The sequence below is a fragment of the Phalacrocorax aristotelis genome, chromosome 3 (genome assembly GCF_949628215.1).
Source record: "Phalacrocorax aristotelis chromosome 3, bGulAri2.1, whole genome shotgun sequence".
NCBI classification, from domain to species: Eukaryota; Metazoa; Chordata; class Aves; order Suliformes; family Phalacrocoracidae; genus Phalacrocorax; species Phalacrocorax aristotelis.
In genome coordinates, this window is record NC_134278.1 from 35,594,301 (window position 1) to 35,614,082 (window position 19,782).

At 35.7% G+C, this 19,782-nt stretch overlaps 1 protein-coding gene across 10 annotated transcripts in view; it reads left to right on the top strand.

Moving 5' to 3' along the window:
* Positions 1–19,782, top strand: part of SENP6 (SUMO specific peptidase 6) — a 94,655-nt gene that overhangs the window by 54,053 nt on the left and 20,820 nt on the right. For all 10 annotated transcript variants that reach the window (XM_075087119.1, XM_075087108.1, XM_075087115.1 and 7 more), the window contains 7 exons: positions 3,503–3,573; positions 5,128–5,273; positions 9,054–9,456; positions 10,302–10,534; positions 13,088–13,258; positions 14,150–14,192; positions 17,794–17,973. In XM_075087119.1, the coding sequence (XP_074943220.1) occupies positions 3,503–3,573; positions 5,128–5,273; positions 9,054–9,456; positions 10,302–10,534; positions 13,088–13,258; positions 14,150–14,192; positions 17,794–17,973 (1,247 nt within the window). The remainder of the gene's footprint in view (positions 1–3,502; positions 3,574–5,127; positions 5,274–9,053; positions 9,457–10,301; positions 10,535–13,087; positions 13,259–14,149; positions 14,193–17,793; positions 17,974–19,782) is intronic.

The window sequence follows — 19,782 nt, forward strand, 5'->3', positions numbered from 1 at the left end:
AGGGCGTCACAGAGGTCTGTCTGCCCGCTCAAGGTGAAGATAGTATGGTCCAATTCCATCAGCAAAGGAAATGGCAGTAATCTTGAATGTGTGCTGAAAATCAGTGATACCATTCTGTCTGGGCAAAACATGTTCAGTGAAGAATGCTGTACCATTTAGCTGTTGTGTCAAAAGTTCAGGACTCTTCAGTCCAGACTACTTCAGTATTTTTGTCATGTCTGTTGCAGGTAGAGCCTGATCTTTCTTGGACTTGTGATTACTGTTTTGCAGTTTGATGCTTTACTACTTCTTGAAGTTGCATTTATCAAATACTGGTCTACCTCCCTTGTACTTAAAGTTTTTAAAATCATAACTGCTTGTAACGGATGAGGTAAATGAGATGCCTAAAATGATTTAATCTCTGAGCATGGAGCCTTGTTCTTCAAGCAAAATCTAAATAGCATCAAAATATTTTTAGGAAACCTAACAGGCAAAAAAAAAAATTGTGTATTTTTAATATTTGCTAGGATGGGAGGAACAGCAATCAATTTTGTATTTCTTGGGTTTTTTCTATTAGACACAGTATGTAGATAGTCTTGCATCTTGATCTGTTTAGCTGTTTGATCTCATTTATTCCTTTTGAAATGGGAGTCTATTAGTTTAAGTTAGGATTTAACAGCAAGAAGGCATTTGTTTTGAAGTGCTTTGGGTTTTTTAATCTAAGAATTTTTTTCTTTTCCAAATAGTCCTTTTAAAGGTAGGTGTCATGTTTGATTAAAAAAAAAGAACTAGTTTCCATTCTGTTTCTGCTGTACACACAATTAAACGGCTCAGTGTAGTAAGTACTTTACTGGAGAAGGTATCAATGGATCTGCAGCTGTTCAACTGGCAACAGACATCATGCTGAGGGGAGGGACTTCGGCTTGTCATCTGTAAAAGCTTTGTGGTGGTGGGCTCTGTCTTTTCATTTGTGTGTGTGGTTTTCAGGATAGGAAACTAGCAGGAGGTGCTTTGAGTTGCTGCCTTGTTGAGGGAAGGCTGTTACTGTCTCAAGAAAGTGGTTTTGGGTTTGGTGTTTAGGTTTTTTTTTTTCTTCAGAGGAGACCTACAACTAAGTAGTGTTTAAAATTGTCTTCACTTTTGTTCCTGACTCAAAGCGACTTCAAATTTTACCTTGATTTGCTAACCAGGTAAAACTGTGTTGGGAAGCCTCAGTTGACTTGGAGCTGTTTTTTTGTAACTTAGGTTTGGGTGTTATTGTGAGCATACGAGTAGAAGTCTTATATTGTGGGAGAAGAAAGATACTCCTTTTCTGCTGACCCTTGCATAATCTTGCAAGTAGTTAGCCATTTAATAAGGATCGAGTCTATGCTGATAACACAAAATTCAGACAAGTGTAAATAATGCTACTGTATTCCAATTTATTGTCAAAAATTATTAAGCAATATATGGTAAGTGATTAAATTATTATCTTAAAAAGATAAATGTATGTTGCATGTTAAAAATGTAATAAATTTGTACAGTTTTTAGAAGAAAAATCATAACTTACAGATAGCCAGAGACTTTGAATTGACAAATGTATTTTTTTTAGAAATTAGTTTTCTAAATCTACCATATTATTTTCATTGCTTTCAGTTAAATGTCAAATAGTTTCATTTTTTCTCCTAAATATCAATTAAATGTTTTATATTTAAAATATTTAACAGAAAATATTTTTTCTAACAGTGATTATGTTCAAAACAAGAATTATTGTTATGAAATACTCCTGAAAGATAATTATAACGTGTCAGATTTTTCAAATCTCCAATAATGTTACAGGGATTTTTCTGCCCTTTAGGATGTCATTATCATTGATTTTGACAGTAACAGCTTCTCATTATGTAATGATTAGTTTGAGCTCTGCCTTGTATTTCCACCGATTCTGCCTTTGAAGTAATCCCTTGTGATTTGAATTTTTAAATAAAATGTTGAAAAAAATCATACACAATTTATTAATAAATATTCAGGTCAAGTTTCTGATTTTGGTTCAGTTTTTGTGTGTGCAGGCATTAAAAAAAACCCCTTGGTTTCAGAAACACATTTGACACAATCAGTAACAAACTACTTAACCTGTCATCTGTGATGTGCCTGTGGGCACTCATGGTAAAGTATTGTGACATCTCTACATTCTGTGTTGCAATCCAGCCACGCTTGTTTCTCAGTCCTTCTTTCTGCCCAAGTTTTCCTTCACACTGCAGCCCTGTAACACAGTAGAACATGTTTGTGTTTAGTAGTGGGCTAATACATCTAGAGGGCCAGGTTTGGTATGAAGCATCCCAAAGGGCATTGTAGATTAATCTTGTTCTGGAGATGTTAGTTAATAATAAAATATGGGGAAACCCCAAGAAATATTACCTTGACATGCAGAAAATTCAAAGACTTTATAATTTGATGCATTAAGGAAATGCTTTGCTGAAAGAAATAAAAACTTCCACCTAGTGCTGAAGTCTTCTTCAGCCATAGCTAATTTATTATCGGGTGGGTCCTCAAAATTTAGCTGTTAGTTTGAGATGTTACTGCCTACAGCTGTTTTCTTTGCCCCCTTGCTGTTAATTAATGTCCTTGTAATCAGAGGTAGCAGTATGGGATGTGTGTGACCCATTTGCGGCCCAGTACACTGGCTTAACTTGCCAATAAAACCACTTTCTGCTGAAGCTGTTGGCAAGGCCTCCTGTGTTCAGATGTGTGCCGTGTTCTGTTATAACAGAAAAAGTAACCTACAGCTGCAGAGCAGAGTAAGACAGCTGAGAAAGAACTGCCACAAACAGTAACTGAGATGCAGTGAGCCTCAGGAATCTTAGTTTGGTAGTAGCACAGTTTGACACGCTTTTGGGTAAACTGCAAGCATTTTTCAGGAGACTCAAAAAATCTTGCTATAATGATTTATATTGCATTGATTTATAAAAAAAAAGTGATATGCATAGTATGCAAATTATACCAACAGAAGTTTTATTATTCACCGATTTGTCTACATTACTGTATTTTTAAAATAAATATATAGGAATTATGTCTTCTCTTGTCTTGTTCTTTTTATTTTTTGGCCATAATTTTTGACATCAGATCTCTTTCCTCTGTTTTGCATCATCTCTTCCTGTTTTTAAGTTGTGGAACTTGTGGAATCTACTTCAGTATTAAAATAATAGCTGTTTCTATTTTTGGATATTAAAAGTATCTATCTTGCACTTCATGGATGAGGAGGAGGAGATGCAGGCTTCAATCTTTGAAGACTTGGGTCTGAAAATGAGAGACTGTTGAACTATTGGTTACTATCAAAGGAATTTAGACTGGAAATATTTTTGAGACCTTTACCGTAGCTATTCCTAGCATTCTGGTGATATTTAAGTGCACAAATAGCATGCAGTATGACAAGTTATTTATTTGTAGCTTTCAGATACATTTCAGCTTTATTTTTTCATGTATAACTGTGGCTAAATTACAGTGGTGTCTGTCAAAAGAACAACCGTACATTTAATTTATTTTCCAGAAAAGAATACCCACCTCAGCTTCAGAAAGTAGAAGCAGACCACATTAGGTTACCACGGTCTCAAGGAGTGGGTAAGTTATGTTTAGACTTCTCATTTCTTTTAAGCAGAATATTTTTGATACCTGCTTTGGGTGGGTGTGTTGCCAAACTTTGTGTAATCTTTAGTATATCTATTTATATCCTTATATCATGTTATTCTAGATTTATGCAAGTTTGTGCATGAAGGGAGAATTTTGCCCTTTTTGACAGATGGCTGTGGCCTGTTAGGTCATGTTATAATTAATATAAAATTAGGCTTCAGTTACTTTAAAAACAACTGAAATTGGGAAAATGTAGAATCATAGAACTGCTGGAGTTGGAACAGATCTTTGGAGATCCTGTAGTCTGAGCCCAAGCCCCCAGCTTGTTCCTTAATTATTGACAAGGAACTGCTGTAGCACTGGTAGTATGTGCAAAATGTAACGTGGTAAAGAACATGTGATACAAAGTATATCGAGGCACTGAGGTAGTGAGTGGAAGATCCGGCGTCAGCACTGCCCTGTAGCTCAACTGAAATATGCTCTTAAATTATTGGTTAGGGGCCGTTGATGGAGGTGCAAGAGAGAAAAATATAATTTGCTTTGAGGTGTGCAAATTGTGAAATTGGAGAAGAAAAAGATCACTGTGTTTGGTTGAGCTTTGTCTGTACAGGTATAGATAGAGTTTGTAAACCTGCTATTCACCTGCTTGGCCAGCTATACTGGCCAGCTATTCTGCTGTGCCTTTTTAGGTTAATGTTAAGTAGAACTTCATCAATTCTACACAAAGGTTACCTTAGAAAAAAACCCAATTATTATTGTTTCTTTTTTGAAAACAAGTTCTTTAGTTTCGAGATGTCTTCTAATAGTAGGATGTTTGTGAGACTATTGGTATGTATATTGAAAAAGTCTTCATACCTGATAAAAGAATTACAGACTTTAAAAAGTTCCAATATGGAGACCACGGTTAAACTAGGGAGTGTAAATAGCACTTTAACATTAAACTGAATTAAGGCACTTTTGTACAACACACTGCGCTTAGAAGAAAATCTCTGTACATTGTTCGTTTAAGTAGATTAAGGATTTCTTTGTTCTTACACTCTTCCAGTATTTAAATGAATGCCCCATTATAAAACAGGATAGTTCGCTGTACTGCTGAGTCTTGTGTTGAGGGAATAATCCTAATTACACAGAATGCTTCCAATTATTCAAAATGCATTCACCAGCAGTCCTTTAGTGAAAATTAGCATCAGCATAATCTAGCAGATCCCCTTCTGCTTTTGGTGGTGGATGCTCCATTGCAGCTGTTGTGAAGTTAGTATAGATTTTTCAAGTCTAAAGCCTTTGCCAAAGATATTAAGCTACACATTGTCACTGAGGGACACTGAAATAGCATTAATAAAACAACATTTTCAAAGTTATTTTAGGGAATTTTTTTCTTATTCATACAACAAATCACGAGACACTTCAAGCAGTGTAGTTTGGGTGTTTAAAAAGGTGTTTATGTTTAGTTCAAGTTAGTTTATGTGAAGAAATAAGTTTATCTTAATTTTAACAGCATATGAGTAGACATTTCTTATTAACATTTTTTAATTTTTTCCCTCCTAGACAGTATAATGGAAAACACAGAAGAGTCAGAATCAGAATCAGAATCTGAAATTAAGAGAAAGGTGCAACAGAAACGTCACTGCAATTCATATCAGTCTGATTTAGCTGTATCTTCTGCTACGAAAAAATGCTTAACCCATTTAAAGGTGGGCTAGATTTTAAAAACATGTAAACTTCTGTTTAAAAGTCGATGCGTGTTTTAAAAACAGGGATTCAGTTGTAAAATAAGTTGATGTTCTAAAAATCCTTAGAGTTGGGAGAAAGATTTACATAATTTTTAAAAAAGTTAAAGAGATATTTAAGTGTTAATATTGATATTGCCTATGAAATGCTTTCTGATTTGAACAAACAGGTGCTGCACTGGAAAGCAAAATAACCTGTGTTTAAATTGATTGGCTGATCAATAAACCAGAGACTGATAATTATGGTTTGCTGTCTGTGAAATAGAGGAATAATATTTTAGTTGCTGACAGGTTTTGTGTTTTTTGGTTTTTTTTTTAAACCATCATGATTTTCTGTACTCATAACAGCAAAGACAGAGGTACTGCAAAGATGCAAGTACTTTTTGCTATGTTGCTCTCTTTCTCAGTGATACTAGCACAGGTATCAATGGCATTCTCAGGTACAGATGCAGCCAACCACGATGTTTTGTCTGGAACTTTACTGAATAGCAGATATAAGAGATTTTGGAAATTTCTGTAAGGCTCCATATTTCTTGCCATCTTCCCAGGTTACTATGGAAGGTTCATAATGCCCACATACAGGTCACACTGTATGACTATCAAAGTAAAACTTCCTAGTTTTTTTAATCTGTTTTTTATCTGTTTTTTTTGTTTGTTTTTGTTTTTTTTTTAAAAAAGTAGATCTGTAATTATTCTGTATAATCATCTTGTGTTGTGTCCTGTGTATTAGAGAGTAAGTCAGACTGTACTTCTTTGTTAGGATGAAACACTTGGTACTGCTTTTATGCACTTTCATTATATATTTAGTTAATGAATATGATGTTACTTGGAAATTTTAATAGCTGAGGTTTTGATCTCTAGATAATATCTATATGGATATGATATATAAAAGCTAAGTAATGAAGTAACAAAGCATTTCAAAAGGAAACACATTACAGTTCTGTGGGTTTTGTTTTAATCATTACGTTGATAACGTTGTTTGTTTAAAGAAGTAAAATATTCATCGCTTTTGTCATGTCAGGAAAGGGACAAAAGCCGAAAACAGTTTTCTAGTTTGAAATGGTCATTGAAGGAAATAATTTAAAAATAAATGGAATCTTGTCACTGCTTCAGTAAAGCAATTTTCAGCCTGAAGATCTAACAAATGTCATCTTTTCATACACAGAGTTTCTTCCCTACAAATAACATGCACTAGCATGAGAGGAAGGAGAGCAGCCTCATCATTTCTGGCTGGACTGTGATCTATGTAGGCCATTTGCAGTAACTCCTAGCTCTAACTAGAAGACTCTGTGTACATGCAAAAATGAGGTCTGCTTTCAGCATATTCCTCCCTATTGCAAAGCCATGGTACTGACTTCCAGAGCTACTTTCTGCATTGTATACACATGGAAAGTGAGGGCTGGAGCTGCATGCAGATGCATCAGCAGCTTGGTGTTCTTGAGCCAGACTGCATGTAGCTGACCACATTGCTAAAACAAGCTGCTGTTTGTCTCCCCAGTAAAAAAAGTGCAGACTCAATTACGTTGTTCCAGGGGCATGATTTCATTTCCAAAGCCATCAGACAGATTGCACTTGTAAACAGTATTTACTAATTACATTTGGTACTTTCTCGCATGCATGCCTTAGAAATCCGTAAAGTTGAGAACACCAACAGCCTTGAATGGAAACCAGTTACTTTTTCTCCGACACAAGAGCTGAGTGCCTGTGGTAAAACAGTCAAGCTTAAAAAAGGCAAAGCCCCCATATTTTTCACACAATGTATTACAAGATTTCAAAAAGGGATTGATAAAATCTGTGAGGCTACATCATCATTAAACAGGTTGATTGGAAATCAGCCCACTGATTCAGGAAATGTCTATATTGGTAATGACATCAAGTAAGGAAGACATGTCCTTTCTCTATTCCCTGCGCTCCCAACCATCTGCCACTGGCCACTGTTGAAACTACAGCACAGGGCTAGATGAGCCTTTACTCCAATCCCATACAACAGTTATGATCCTGTAAGACTGCATAGTTTGTGGATACACTTTCTGGATACAGAGCGGATTTTACTGGAACTGAATTCGCTAGGACAGCTCTTGGTTTTATTTTCTTTTTTAAATGGGTTAAGACATTTATCCTTTATTACAGTAAAGGGATTTAACAGAACGATTTATGTATTTGTCATGACCATATGCATTTTCATGAGTCATGAGTTGCCGAAGTGTGCAGATTATCGATTGGAGGTTTATGGAACCTCTGAACAATTCAAAAGTGTTGGTTCTGGTTTTATGCCAGAGGAATTACAGCTGCTTGTCAGTCAAAGTGCAAGTGGTTTTGATCTTACAGACTATAAAACATTGCACTTTCTAATTGTTAAAAACATACTTAATTTTTAAAGGAAGGAGGATTTTCTGCTGCATATGTGCTTACAAAAAAAAGCTGAAACAACAAAAGCTTTGGATTCTGAAACTTTCAGAGAAAGGGCAGAATATCTGTATAGGGTATGTAGTATTTGTATGTTGCAGATTTCAAAGTTTAAAAAAATGCTGTATTATACAAGTTGTAAGGAGACACATTTGGGTAGAACGCATCTACTTAAGTAGTCATTATCTTAAAATAGAGTCTAAAAAAGACCATGCCCCTCTTAATCAAACACTGCTATCCGTACCATCAAGATGCAGGCTCTCAAAACATGGAAAGGAAGTTGGTTTTAAATTTTGTGTGTAGTTGAGGTAGAAGGGTACAGTTATTCTATGCTTAAGATCCTTCAGGTATGATTGGCAGCTTCTATTCAATATTTTAATGTCTGATTGAAATTCTTCAATGTGATAAGTAGTATCTTTGTAAAAAATACATCCTGTAACTGAGCACTGAGGCACAACACTGGTTTTCATGTCACTTGCTATCTTATTCCATCACTCAGGTTTTAAAGTTCTGATACATTTTATACAATGGGGTTTTTTGCATGTGTTTCGCTATGGTATGTGTAGCTTTGTTAAAGTGCAGAAGCTTTGTAAAGATAATATGTTCTCCCTGTATGACTTTTTTTTCTTTGCATTTGTTTTTAAAAATGATTGAAGATCACACGCCTGAGGAAGTCCTCTTTATTGGAAAGGTGTACATGGCTGGGGGTGGGGGGTGCAAATTGTCATAGCTGTGTTTTGAAAATAGGTTCAAAACATTTTTGGTGGGATGTAGGTATTTATTATCTCCAGTAGTTCACAGTACAGTGATTATGTCATTTGAGCTCAGTGCTCCAGGAGACAGTAGCATACATTAAATTTCAGTTCTAGAGGTGTCCCATATTCAAATCAGTACATATTCAGTAGTTTATGTGTTAGTATTGAGTTCCTTAGACTTAGAAGTCCAAGTTCTGCGCTTCTGATATGTAATTAAGGTGGACCTAGTATATATGAGAGAAACAAAACAGATCTATCTTTAATGGATATCTCTCTGTACAATGTGCAACCTTTTATGTATGAAAAGAAAAAAGGCAAGAAGGAAAATCTGAATTGTCCAACGCTAATCACATTTTTAAAATTGCCACAAATTATATTTATTCCTCTTAGAATATTTTTCATTTTCTTAAATGAAAAAATCAAACTGTATTTTAATATCTGCTTTCTGTGCTTACTGTAATTGCCAATATAGTGTTGCCAATCTTCATTCTGAACAGAAATTAAATATAAGATTTGGAATGGTAGCTTGGTACTTATGCAGTTACTGATTATTTTTTTATGTGTGTATGTGTGTCCCCTCCAGCTTTTGGAACACATTGATTCTTCTACCAATTGCCCAAATTGTGGGCGGGCAAATGAAAATCAGACCAAATGCCGGCATTGTGAAAGTGCTTCTTTAAAGGATTTGCAAAGAGTCTCCAGACAAACTGTGGGATTAAGTGAATCTGTGGGACCTTTATCACGTTCTTCAATACATCAGAATTCAGCAGGGCAAAAATCTTCAGGTACAGGGTTCAATACAAAGAAGTTTTATAGTTCTGCTGTTGGGAAAGGTCCAACGGATATTCTACTGAGTAATGAAGTTGTAGGACATTCTATGTTACGACAGAATGGAAAAGTTGGTCTTATAACTGGGACAAAAAATCCTAAAATTACAGGAAGCTTAAGACCGAGGAGTACACGACCATCTGAACTAAATGATCCAAGTAAGTACCTTTTTATGAATATAGCCATAAACTGGAAATCCAAACTATTGTATAATGAAGGAACTGTCCTTGCAGGTTTACGTTACTGATTTTGCATGGATTTTTTTTTTTGTGGTTATGTTATTGGAGAAGAGGGGCAGACTGTTTTATAATTTTATTTTCATATACTGAGGTACTCTGAAAAAGATGAACATTGGGGAAAACAAATTATTTCATGATTTTTTTTTAAAAAAATACTTATACTTTATGATTTTTAGCAGAATTCTATCATTCATTCTCCCAAAGGAAAGACTATCTTTGCTGGTTTTTCTCTCTTTCCTTTTGAGCTATGCACCTGAACACTATCCAAGTTTTCCCATTTATTTAAAGTTCATAATTTGTAAAATATTAATTTATGTGCTTTCCCTGTGTAAACTCATTTTATAAGCAGGAAGGAACTGGAATTTGGGAAATTACGTTTCTAGTTCCATGCTTAGTTTACTAGACCATGTTATTTTACTGATTTTGAACAATTTAAGTCAAAATTTCTCATCAGTTTTTCTTAAGCTGTATTATTCACTGTCAGCTCTTGATTGAACCAAGAAATGTATGACTTCACTTCTTGTCTAGAGGTGGATTAATGATACCTATTTCTTGTATAGTTAGTTATGAGAAATAAAAAATGAGGGAGAGAGCACCTGCGAGCAGTTTCCGTATAAACACTAATAAAAGCATAATATAATGGTAAATGTGGACTTTTTTGGCACTGCAGGACAATTAAATAAATTACTTGTAAGCCATTGCTTGAAAAGAAATTTCTGTTACAGAAAAATGTAGTGGTTGAGAATGTAATATTTTCTGTTTAGTTGTTTTGTCTAGTGATGATGATGAGGAGGAGGATAGTGGCAGCACTAGGAGAATGGAAAGCATTTCACCTCGTCCTGCAGATTCAGCCCGCTCCTCCCCAGCTCCTTCTACAGGAAAGGTGGAAGCAGCATTAAAGGAAAACAGTTGTGGACTAGAACAGAGAATAGGTAGTATAACAACAGATACAGAAATTGCAGTCACACTACCAAGAAAAGCAAGAATGAAAGATCAGGTACTATTTAATGCTTTGTTTAAAGAAAACAAGAATGAACTTATAAATGGAAATGTAATAAAGGCTTGTCTTGCATTGTCAGAAGTTGACTATATCTGATTGATTTTCTTATTTAGCTCATTGAATAGTATCTCTGCTTACAGAATACTGGAAGCATAAGAAAATGTTTTCATTATATTTTTACAAGCGTTCATAATGATTTGAATTATGCTTTTAACATAGATGCTTCTGTGTTGAATGTATACTCCTTAAGACTGGGCAGCCTGTCTCTATGAAACCCAAGGGCCAACTTAGTTTGCAGAAGAATGTCAGTAACAGCTGTTGCCTGGTGAGACTTTGGACATGTGAGGTTAAATATGTAAAGAGGCACTGGGAACAATAGCGGCCCTTTAAAATTAAAATACTTTGACAACTGTCCCAATTAATAACACTTATTTCAAGGATTTCATGGTGGGGCTTTTGTTTTTTAGTTGAGTGCCACTTCAAAATACGATAAACAAAGACAAAAAAATGCACCATGAGCAGACTCCTTAAGTGCTGTCAAAGGGCAGAGCTTTCACGGTATGTTAAAAACTTCACCACCTCAATAGTGAGCCATTAAGAAGAATAAATTCCCTGTGGCAAATGGTGTTGAATTAATAGTGCTGATTAAAACCATTCTTGGGTCACGTGTCCAGTTTCACTATTGTGAGTTTGGTTCAACAAGAGCATCTGATCAGATTTCCACCTCCAGTCTCAAATCCTTTGTGTTTTCCGAGTTAGAATGCTGAAGTACTGATGCCAAAATGTTCATGTTATGTTAAGATTCAGAAGCCAGTGTTCTAGTGCTGTAATTGATGAAATTATGGATGTTTATAATGTGGTGTATAATTAGTCACCGCTATCAATATAAAGCTGTGAACCTCTAGCCTACAATAAAACCGTGGGGCTAAAAGCTTGGATGATGAATAGTTTCGAATTTCAGTTTTTCTGGCATTATATGCTGGATTAATTGAAAGCGTTGTATTGTGAAGGCACTGATGTCTAAGACTTATGAAACTCTCCCACATGTTTTCCTTTTTATATCCATATGCTCCTGTTCACTAGTCTTTAAGAACCAGTTGTAACATTGGAAATTAACTGCATGTTTTAGACAAAAGTAGAAAAGAACTTGATTTTGAAAACAAGGGAAACTGATTTTTTTCAGTGAAATTTAACACAAACTTTGCATTGATTCAAGGAAGCTATCAAGAGCTGCAGGTATCTCAGTGTTTCTGTCAGATATTATAGAAGACATTTTAAGAAGCTTTGTTCATTTGTTTTTCTCTCAAAATATTAGTTCTTTACTGAAGAGGCTACTTGTATATAGCACCACTTTAATGTTTATTGTCTTAATGTTTGTCTGTGATATGAGTTTTGAGCTTTTAATAATATTTAGCTAGTCCAGAAGACACAAATGAAAAGCTGTCTTCAAGACTCCTAGGAAAATATTTTAATAACAGGGCTTTAGAGTCTCTGCCTTCTCCACTGTATTTACATAAAGCATCCAAAAGTCTATTTTGAATTACGGCCAAGGTAGGCTAGTGATTAGGGACGTCAAAATAATTTTTTACATTTAGTCTTAATAGATATATTGACTCCCTTAAGATGTTTTTCTGTGGGAGTTTAGCTGTATTTTGTAACCCGAAAGAATGTTTATTAATGGACAGGTTTATGAAACAATATAAATACCAAAGAAAAGACTAGTGTACAGAAAATCCTTTAACAAAGTAGAGCAATATAAGCAATACACAACTAAATATATTAATCTGATGTCTATCAGCCACCTTTCTTCCAGTTTAATAGGTTTTTGTAAGATTGTTCTGTTGGTAAACAGGAGACTTCATTAAGCTTACAGCTTCAGTCGGCATCTATAGACTTTCTTGAACTGGAGCCAAACTCCACATGGCCTTCTTTCAGTGTGTAGTCTTCTGACCCTGGAATATGTCCTAAGAGCATCTTAGTAGTTCTGTAGGGTTGGTTTAAGGAATTTTGATTGCGCTTATTTATTTATATTGAAGATTCTACTCCTGCTAATGTGGTGATGCACTGTACTTCAGTAATAACTCAGTGTTTTCAGTCACCAAAAAGTTAGACTAATAAAAACTGAAAGAAGAAATAAAACCACCAACACTGTGGTGTTTTTACAGCATTACTGTTTTATATAAATAAGCGAATAAAATATATTCAAAATAACCATGTTTTGCTGGGCTGCAAAGTGTTTCAAAATGATGAAAACTAAATCAGTTTTGGCAATTTTAGAAGCATTATTTGTGATTTGGAAAAGTTAACAAAATGTCTACAAGTGTCAGCTTATGTTTTTCTCTTGGATCTAGCAATAGTATCATATTCAGGTGTCCCAAAAAGTCCTTTAGGAAATCTCTATCTGCTGTACGTGGTTGAGGTGAATGCTATAGTAAGTAATCCCACTGACCAACAGAGAAGTAGCTGGAAATTTAGTCACTAGTTTTTAACAAGCTTGTTTAGCAATAAATCTCAGTGAGACATTCTGAAACCTTGAAAATTACTTTTCAGTTTGGGAACATTGTGTCTAACACTCCAATAAAACGTCGTAAAGTTATTTCTCAAGAGATTGTAACTGAGGCTGTACCTCTAAATTATCAAAATTCCTGTGAAAGTGTCATTCTGAACTGTCGAAGTATACGAATAGGAACACTACGAAGAATGGTAGTGGAACCTGTGATTGTAAGTAAACTTGTTACTTGACAAATCTCCTTCCAGTTTTTGATGGACATTGTTACTTTCTTATGTAAACGACATCATAGTTTGCCTTTGTCTGTGGAACTGTAAGTTTGTCTCTAATTTCAGAGGCTGTGATTCCCAATGAATTACATGCTAACACATACGATCTGGTTCTAGTGTTTAATAGAATCATCATGCCTGCAAAACCCTTGAAAACCCTATTTACTTGGTTGGGGGTGGGGGCTTATGGATTAGCGTGCATTTGTTAAAAAAACTGAAGGCAAGAATTACCTAAAAAAATGGATGTTGATAGGTGGGAGGAAGAAACATGTACAGGAGAGTAATTTTGCTTCTCTAGAACAATATTTTTTTTGTGTTAAAACTTCTGAGTTACACGGAGATTTTCAAGGAGGCATTGAATGTTGTGTGCAGTAAGGCAGATGAAACGCATCCTTCTTGCTGGGGTAACCATATAAATAGCAGAGGTGTTACTTGTTCTTGCCCCCGCTCTGCAAAACCCTATTATTTGATTGTCTTATGTACTGATACTGATAGGTGACATTCTCTTCTGAAGAATTTTTTTTCTCCTTATAATTTGTGATATTTTTCAGAGTATTTTAAACCTTTTCAAAAACAGAGTGCTTAGGAGCGCTCTTAAGTTTCAACAGTCAGTATGACTGAAAGAGACACTGAATAGTAAAGAATATACTTGCTTCCTTGAGTTGTGCTAAAATGTATGCATTGGGTTGTTTGGGTTTTTTTAATTTAACATTTTTATTTTAAAATTTTAATTATGCAAGTACTTAATTGAAATATGTTTACTAACAGTTAAAAGGCATTAAGTCAATTTTGGTATGGAAAAGTAGTGAAATATTATTTTGTTGTCTTCCACAGTTTTGCCTGGATTATATCAAAATACGCCTAGAAAGTCAAGAAGGTGAGAAATCTTTCTTTTTATGTTAATACTCTCTCTATATATAGATATATTTTGAATTAAGTAACTTTGTCAAAGGAATTAACAGGTGGATCATAATGAAATGTTGATTCTGGTTTTGTTATGTATGTAATAAATTATACTGGGCGCCTGTAGTCAGATAAGAGGGGAAAAAAAAAAGAGAGTATAAATTTGATCTGAACTGCCTGGTGAATAAAAAACAAAATGTTTTTGCATTCTCTCTGCCTTCTACTGATGTAAAGAAAATTCACAGAGTAGGAATTAGCAGTCCGTGGTGTGCATGCAATTAGGTCATTAGTTCTTCCCCTTCATCCTAGTTGAGGGTCTGTAGATACTCTGGTGGTGACTGGAAAAGGTTGTCTTGAAAATGGTTAACAAAAATAATAGGCAAGAGTAACCCCTGTAAAACATGTTACCTCTTTAACAGTTTATTAGTTCTTTTATTTCAGATGCATAAGTAGAGAGTGAAAATCACACAGGTGTCTGCATCTCCCTTGAAATTTTTTTCTTCTCTAGCCTATAGGTTGTCTATTTCATGTTACTGAAGGAAATACAATAACATAGTTTAGGAAATTGAGAGCTTACAACTATTGCTCTATTGGCTTTGGTTCTTTTGTAGGGTTTGCTTTGGGCCTGAAAAGCAGCTTTGCCTCCTTTTGTTAATCTTTAGTTTCCATGAAGATGCAGTCCTATCGAATTTTGCCTTTTGTTATTTATAAAAGAGAACTATTGTATTTTGTCATTATTATGTGCAAAAAGGTGTCTTACAACCTGTGAAGATAAGCATAGCCTTTGCTCAGTCAAGTATTTAAATTTCTGTTGGACCGAAAATTTAGGTGCGGAGAAACCACTAATTTTCATGCATTGAATGCATTTAAAAAAAAAACACTAAAAAGCTTAGTAAAATTTGTAGGAAATGTCTATGAACTTTTAGTCAAAACAGCTGCATCGTGAAATTATTTCCATGGGACTTGATCCCACAATAGCATAAAAATGGTGACTCATTAAATGCTGTGTTTGTTGGAACATGTAGCGCTTTTCCATTTCGTGTTTTTTGAGTTTTGCATCTGGAGGGAGATGGGTGTATTCCCAGCTAGCTCCATTTCTATTAAGTTCATAATCATAGCATGATTTGTTTTAATACAGGTAGGCATCTTGAAATAAAAATGACACCTAGTATTTTTTCTTCTTTAGATTGATTATGGTGGTCATGCTCTTTCAGGAAGAGGGAAATGTTTTGAACAGCTGTAGAAAACAGCAGTACTGTCCTGCCTTGACCTTGTTTTTGTGTGTATAAATAAATATCTGTCAAGTTCTCAAAATTTTCTCCACATCTCTTGTCAAGTTTTCTGCAACTCCCAACTGGTGTCTCAAGGACACACCTTTTTGTTTCTAATGCATAAAAAACTGTTCACATCACCTTTCATGGATAAGTCCTATTGTCTGTCTAATGTCAGTGTTACAGGAAATACTGTTCACAGGTTAAGGCGTTCATGGTGAAATGTATTATAAGATGGTTTAATGTAAAAGGATTAATAAGAGTTAAATATTCATCTGAAGAATAGAGTGTCTTCCTCTCAGGTGAAATCTGGTATGCTTCATCTCAGTGCAAATACAGTTATGAGGATTCAGAGTTTTCTCCAAAGACCACCTAGCTCATGTTTTGGCAAGAGCCTTCTATCTAGACACCATTAGAAGGACGTGTGTGCCTCAGTTCAGTGGCTTGAATCCAGCTTTTAAGTTAGGATTGTTGTTATTGTGGTCTGCCTCTGAAAGTAGCAAGTTAGGTGAAATTAATTAAGGAAAGTGTGTACATTTAGGAAGGAGAAAACTAAAGTATTACTATAGAGACTCTGGTATTACAGCATAGCCTTGGAAAGCTGTTTTGGTGTTTGTTTTAAAAACAAAGGAGAGAAGGCTCTAGGAGTCATTTAAAAACATTCTTGTAGTTACTAGCTTCATTTTCTTCTAGGTAAGTCCCTAGGGAGATAAAGGAGAATCAGTGCAAGGAGATGGGTTAGTCAGATCCACGTAGTGTATTTCTGCTGCTGTTTTCCTGATGAAATGTCAAACTGCTGTTCTGAGCAGTAAATGCTGCCCAGTCAGCTTGAAGGAAGCATGTTGCTGCTGCAGCCTGCCTCAGAGCTGGGCTGCTTCTTCCCAGCTAGTGGGACAGGGGTATCGGAAGGTTTAGAAGGAAGGGAGAGCTGCTTTGATCTGCAGAAGCTGTGGTGGCCACCAATTCCAGTCTGCAGCCAATGGATGCTTTGCTTTGGGTAACTGTTTGCCCTGTCTTTACGAGCAGCAGACTCCTTTCTGGCAGGCACAGGGGTGTGAATTCAGTTGCCAACAAGAAGGAAGGATGTAGAGGACTGCTGCTGGACATTGGCTGCTAAATGCCAAGAGGAGGATAGGGGAAACAGTTTTAAAATTAAAAAAAAATAGGATGGGGGGTGAGGATGGGGAAAGCACTCCCTCCACTAATAATAAGAACCTCTAAAATCTAATACTAGTAAGATAGAAAGTAATGGTGTGTCTTTTATGTCTTTTTTTTTAATCATATGGTTTTATGTAATTATGTTCAGGGTGATGCAAATTAAACTCCTTATGCGGTAATCGTTTTACTAACTTTTACGTACCATCTGTCTGGTCATGAAATATTTACTAGAATTTAACTTAAGAAAGGCCTTAGACTTTTCATTAATTCCCTGCAGTGTCTCCTCCCTTTTACAGGGAAAGGGGGAGGAAACGGACTTTATGCATTGATTTTAATTTATTAGAAGGACTTGTGCTGGCTCCATTTCTCCTTCTATCCTGTCTATGTCTTGTCCCCTAACTAAGAGGATATAGTTTTCCTGCTGGAGGCTGCCATCAAGCACGTGGTAGAACAGTGGACGCTGCAACTAACTGAATCTTTAAGTGACTACCATTAACCAATTTCCTGATCTAGAAACAAGTACTGGCATTGAACTTCTGGGTCTTTTCACCAAATTTGAAGAACTTTGTTTTCACACATTTTTCCTTCCATTTGTGTAATTTAATAAAAGCTGTAAAATACTCAACATTGGCACTACCAGCATCAGATGTAGCGTTAAAAATCTACCATGTTGCTGACATTTCCCTTTGGTAGTTAACTGAGAGCAGTACCTTATTTTCCTCAGGCAATCAGATTGTTTCTCTGCATGTGTTTATTCTCCTCTTAATTTTTAAGTTATTTTTCGTAAGGAAACATGGTCAAAGATAAATCTACAAAGAAAGTTTTAGAAACATATTGTAAAATGTGTTATTTCAGATTGTCACTAGAAATGCTGGTTTTTATGTGGAATAAAAACTAGATTAAAATTGGTGAGAAGAAAACAGTGTGTTTCTGATTCCTTTCCTGAAAGGTGACAGCGGAGTTCAGTCCGTCTTTTAAGATATTAACAGATGTCACTTCCTGGGCATGTGTTAATTTAAACTTCTAAAAACTTTCTTAGAAGTTAATAAGCACATACTGATTTCTTGTTAAAATCAAGGAGGAAATTGTAAAAGAAGCTTGCCTGTTTTTACTATTATTTAATATAATGTCATTATTTTCTTCTAGAATCAGAAAGTGATATCCGAGAGATTAACCTGAAAACTTCAGAACTTACCAAATGTGAATGGTGTAGCGTCCGAAAATTACCAGTAGTTTTCCTACAAACAGTACCATCAACCTGTAGTAGCCTGAGAGACCAGCTGAAAATGAGTAAAGATAATGTCTGGTACGAATGTAAAGGAGACAGTAAGTAAAATTATTTTAGTCTACTATTCCACTTTAAATTGTGTTTTAATGTTTTGGATCATGACTGAAGGCACTAAAGAATAAAACTGGCATCATTGGCTGGGGCAGGTGTAGTGCTTTTGCAGACATGATCATCCTCCCAGGCTGATGAGGAGTACAGTTCAGAACAGCTTGGCAAAACTGTAGTCTTCTTTTTGCCCAGACACATGCTAGTTACATCATCTAGTCAGTTCAATATAACTCTTTTCCACTAATATTTGTACTGAATGAAAGCAAGCTGGTTTGTTTAGCTTTTCTATATGGACCTTTACATTTATTGACAACTTTTGGTACTTCTGCTTTCTGGGCTGTTCTGCTTACGGGCCTTAGTTTCAGCAGAAACTCGTGTGGGTTGGCTTGGGGTTTTTTCCCATATGCTTGCAGTGATGTGATATAGACAAATACCTGCTTGGAAAACAAGTGGATTGTCTTCATGTATCTTAAAATTAAGTTTAATTTCAACATAGTTTTCCTCAAGATCTAGCATCTTAATATGCACACTGTTTTTCAAATTAGCATAGAGTCCTCTTCCCCTTAAATAGGCTTTTCTTGAGGTTAAATTTTGTGGTTATTTGTACTTGTAAATGGGGGAAGAATGCTTTCAACAATCTTAGAACTGCGTGCTTCCAACATATAATACTGTTACAATAACCTTATTGACCTCCTAGAAAAAGTATGAGGTGTAAAGAGTACTGTAATTGGAGAGCGTGCAGGGGAGAGAGAGATAATCCTGGGCGCAGGCATTAGACCCCAGGTGAGCCCAGGAGTTCACAGGTGAAAAAGGAAAAGCTTCCTGAGTTGTCTGGATAAGAAATCCCTCCCTTTCCATATCTCTCAGCCTTTCTCCACCCAGCTTTTCTCTCTGATGCTGTGGCTCTGAGCTAGTTTTTCATCTGTTTTATTGTACTTGATACTTATGAGGACTTCGTGATAACACAGTTGCTTTTTGCTTTGTGAGCAATGAAATTTAAATCTGCTTCCATAGCTGTGTAAGCAATTGTGTGTAGATGCCTAGTTCTCAAAATAGGAACCCAAAATCCAGTTAAATTCCGTGTGTGCAGTGAATTAGGAAACATGCTGAAGAATTATTTTTCACAACAGTTAGCATGCTGGGTTAAGAATAACCAAAAGGAATGGCTATGCATGTGTCTGAAACTCCTCTTACAGAAAAACAGGTCCCAGCGGCTCTGAGTTAGCCAGCTACATGAGACTGGGATTTGTAGCCTGAATCTTATTCCTCTGTGTGACTGCCTAAATAATTCCTCTTAGGGCAACTTGTTGCTTTTTTGGTTTTGGGATGTTGTGAGCAGTTGGTATTTATGCAACAGCTGATTGATCCAACTCACATTCTCCAACTTTTGGTAAAGGTGTAGGCTTACCTGTTGAAGCTAAGCTGCTGTACCAAAAGAAATACAAGACTTATTAGAGCTAGCAAGAGTAAGCATGAGAGAGCACCTGATGGTATTCTGCTTGCAGAATGTTCACTGGGGGAGAGCGGTTCTGGTTTGTTTGTTATAGGACCTGAAAGCAGGGCTTTGCTTTCCTAGATGGTGAGATCCCTTTACCTGTGTAAGGAGATGAAGATTTTGATTACTGAGACATTTTAAATTCCTTTCCTTGTTCAGATGTATACTTTTTAGAAATGAAAGCTGGTTGCCAGTGAATCAGAGATCCTTAAGAGATTTCTGTTTCTACAGTAACAGAAATCTGATCAGAGAAAAATAAATTTTTCTTTTGTGAAATTGCCATTACAGGCTTTTGTACTTACTT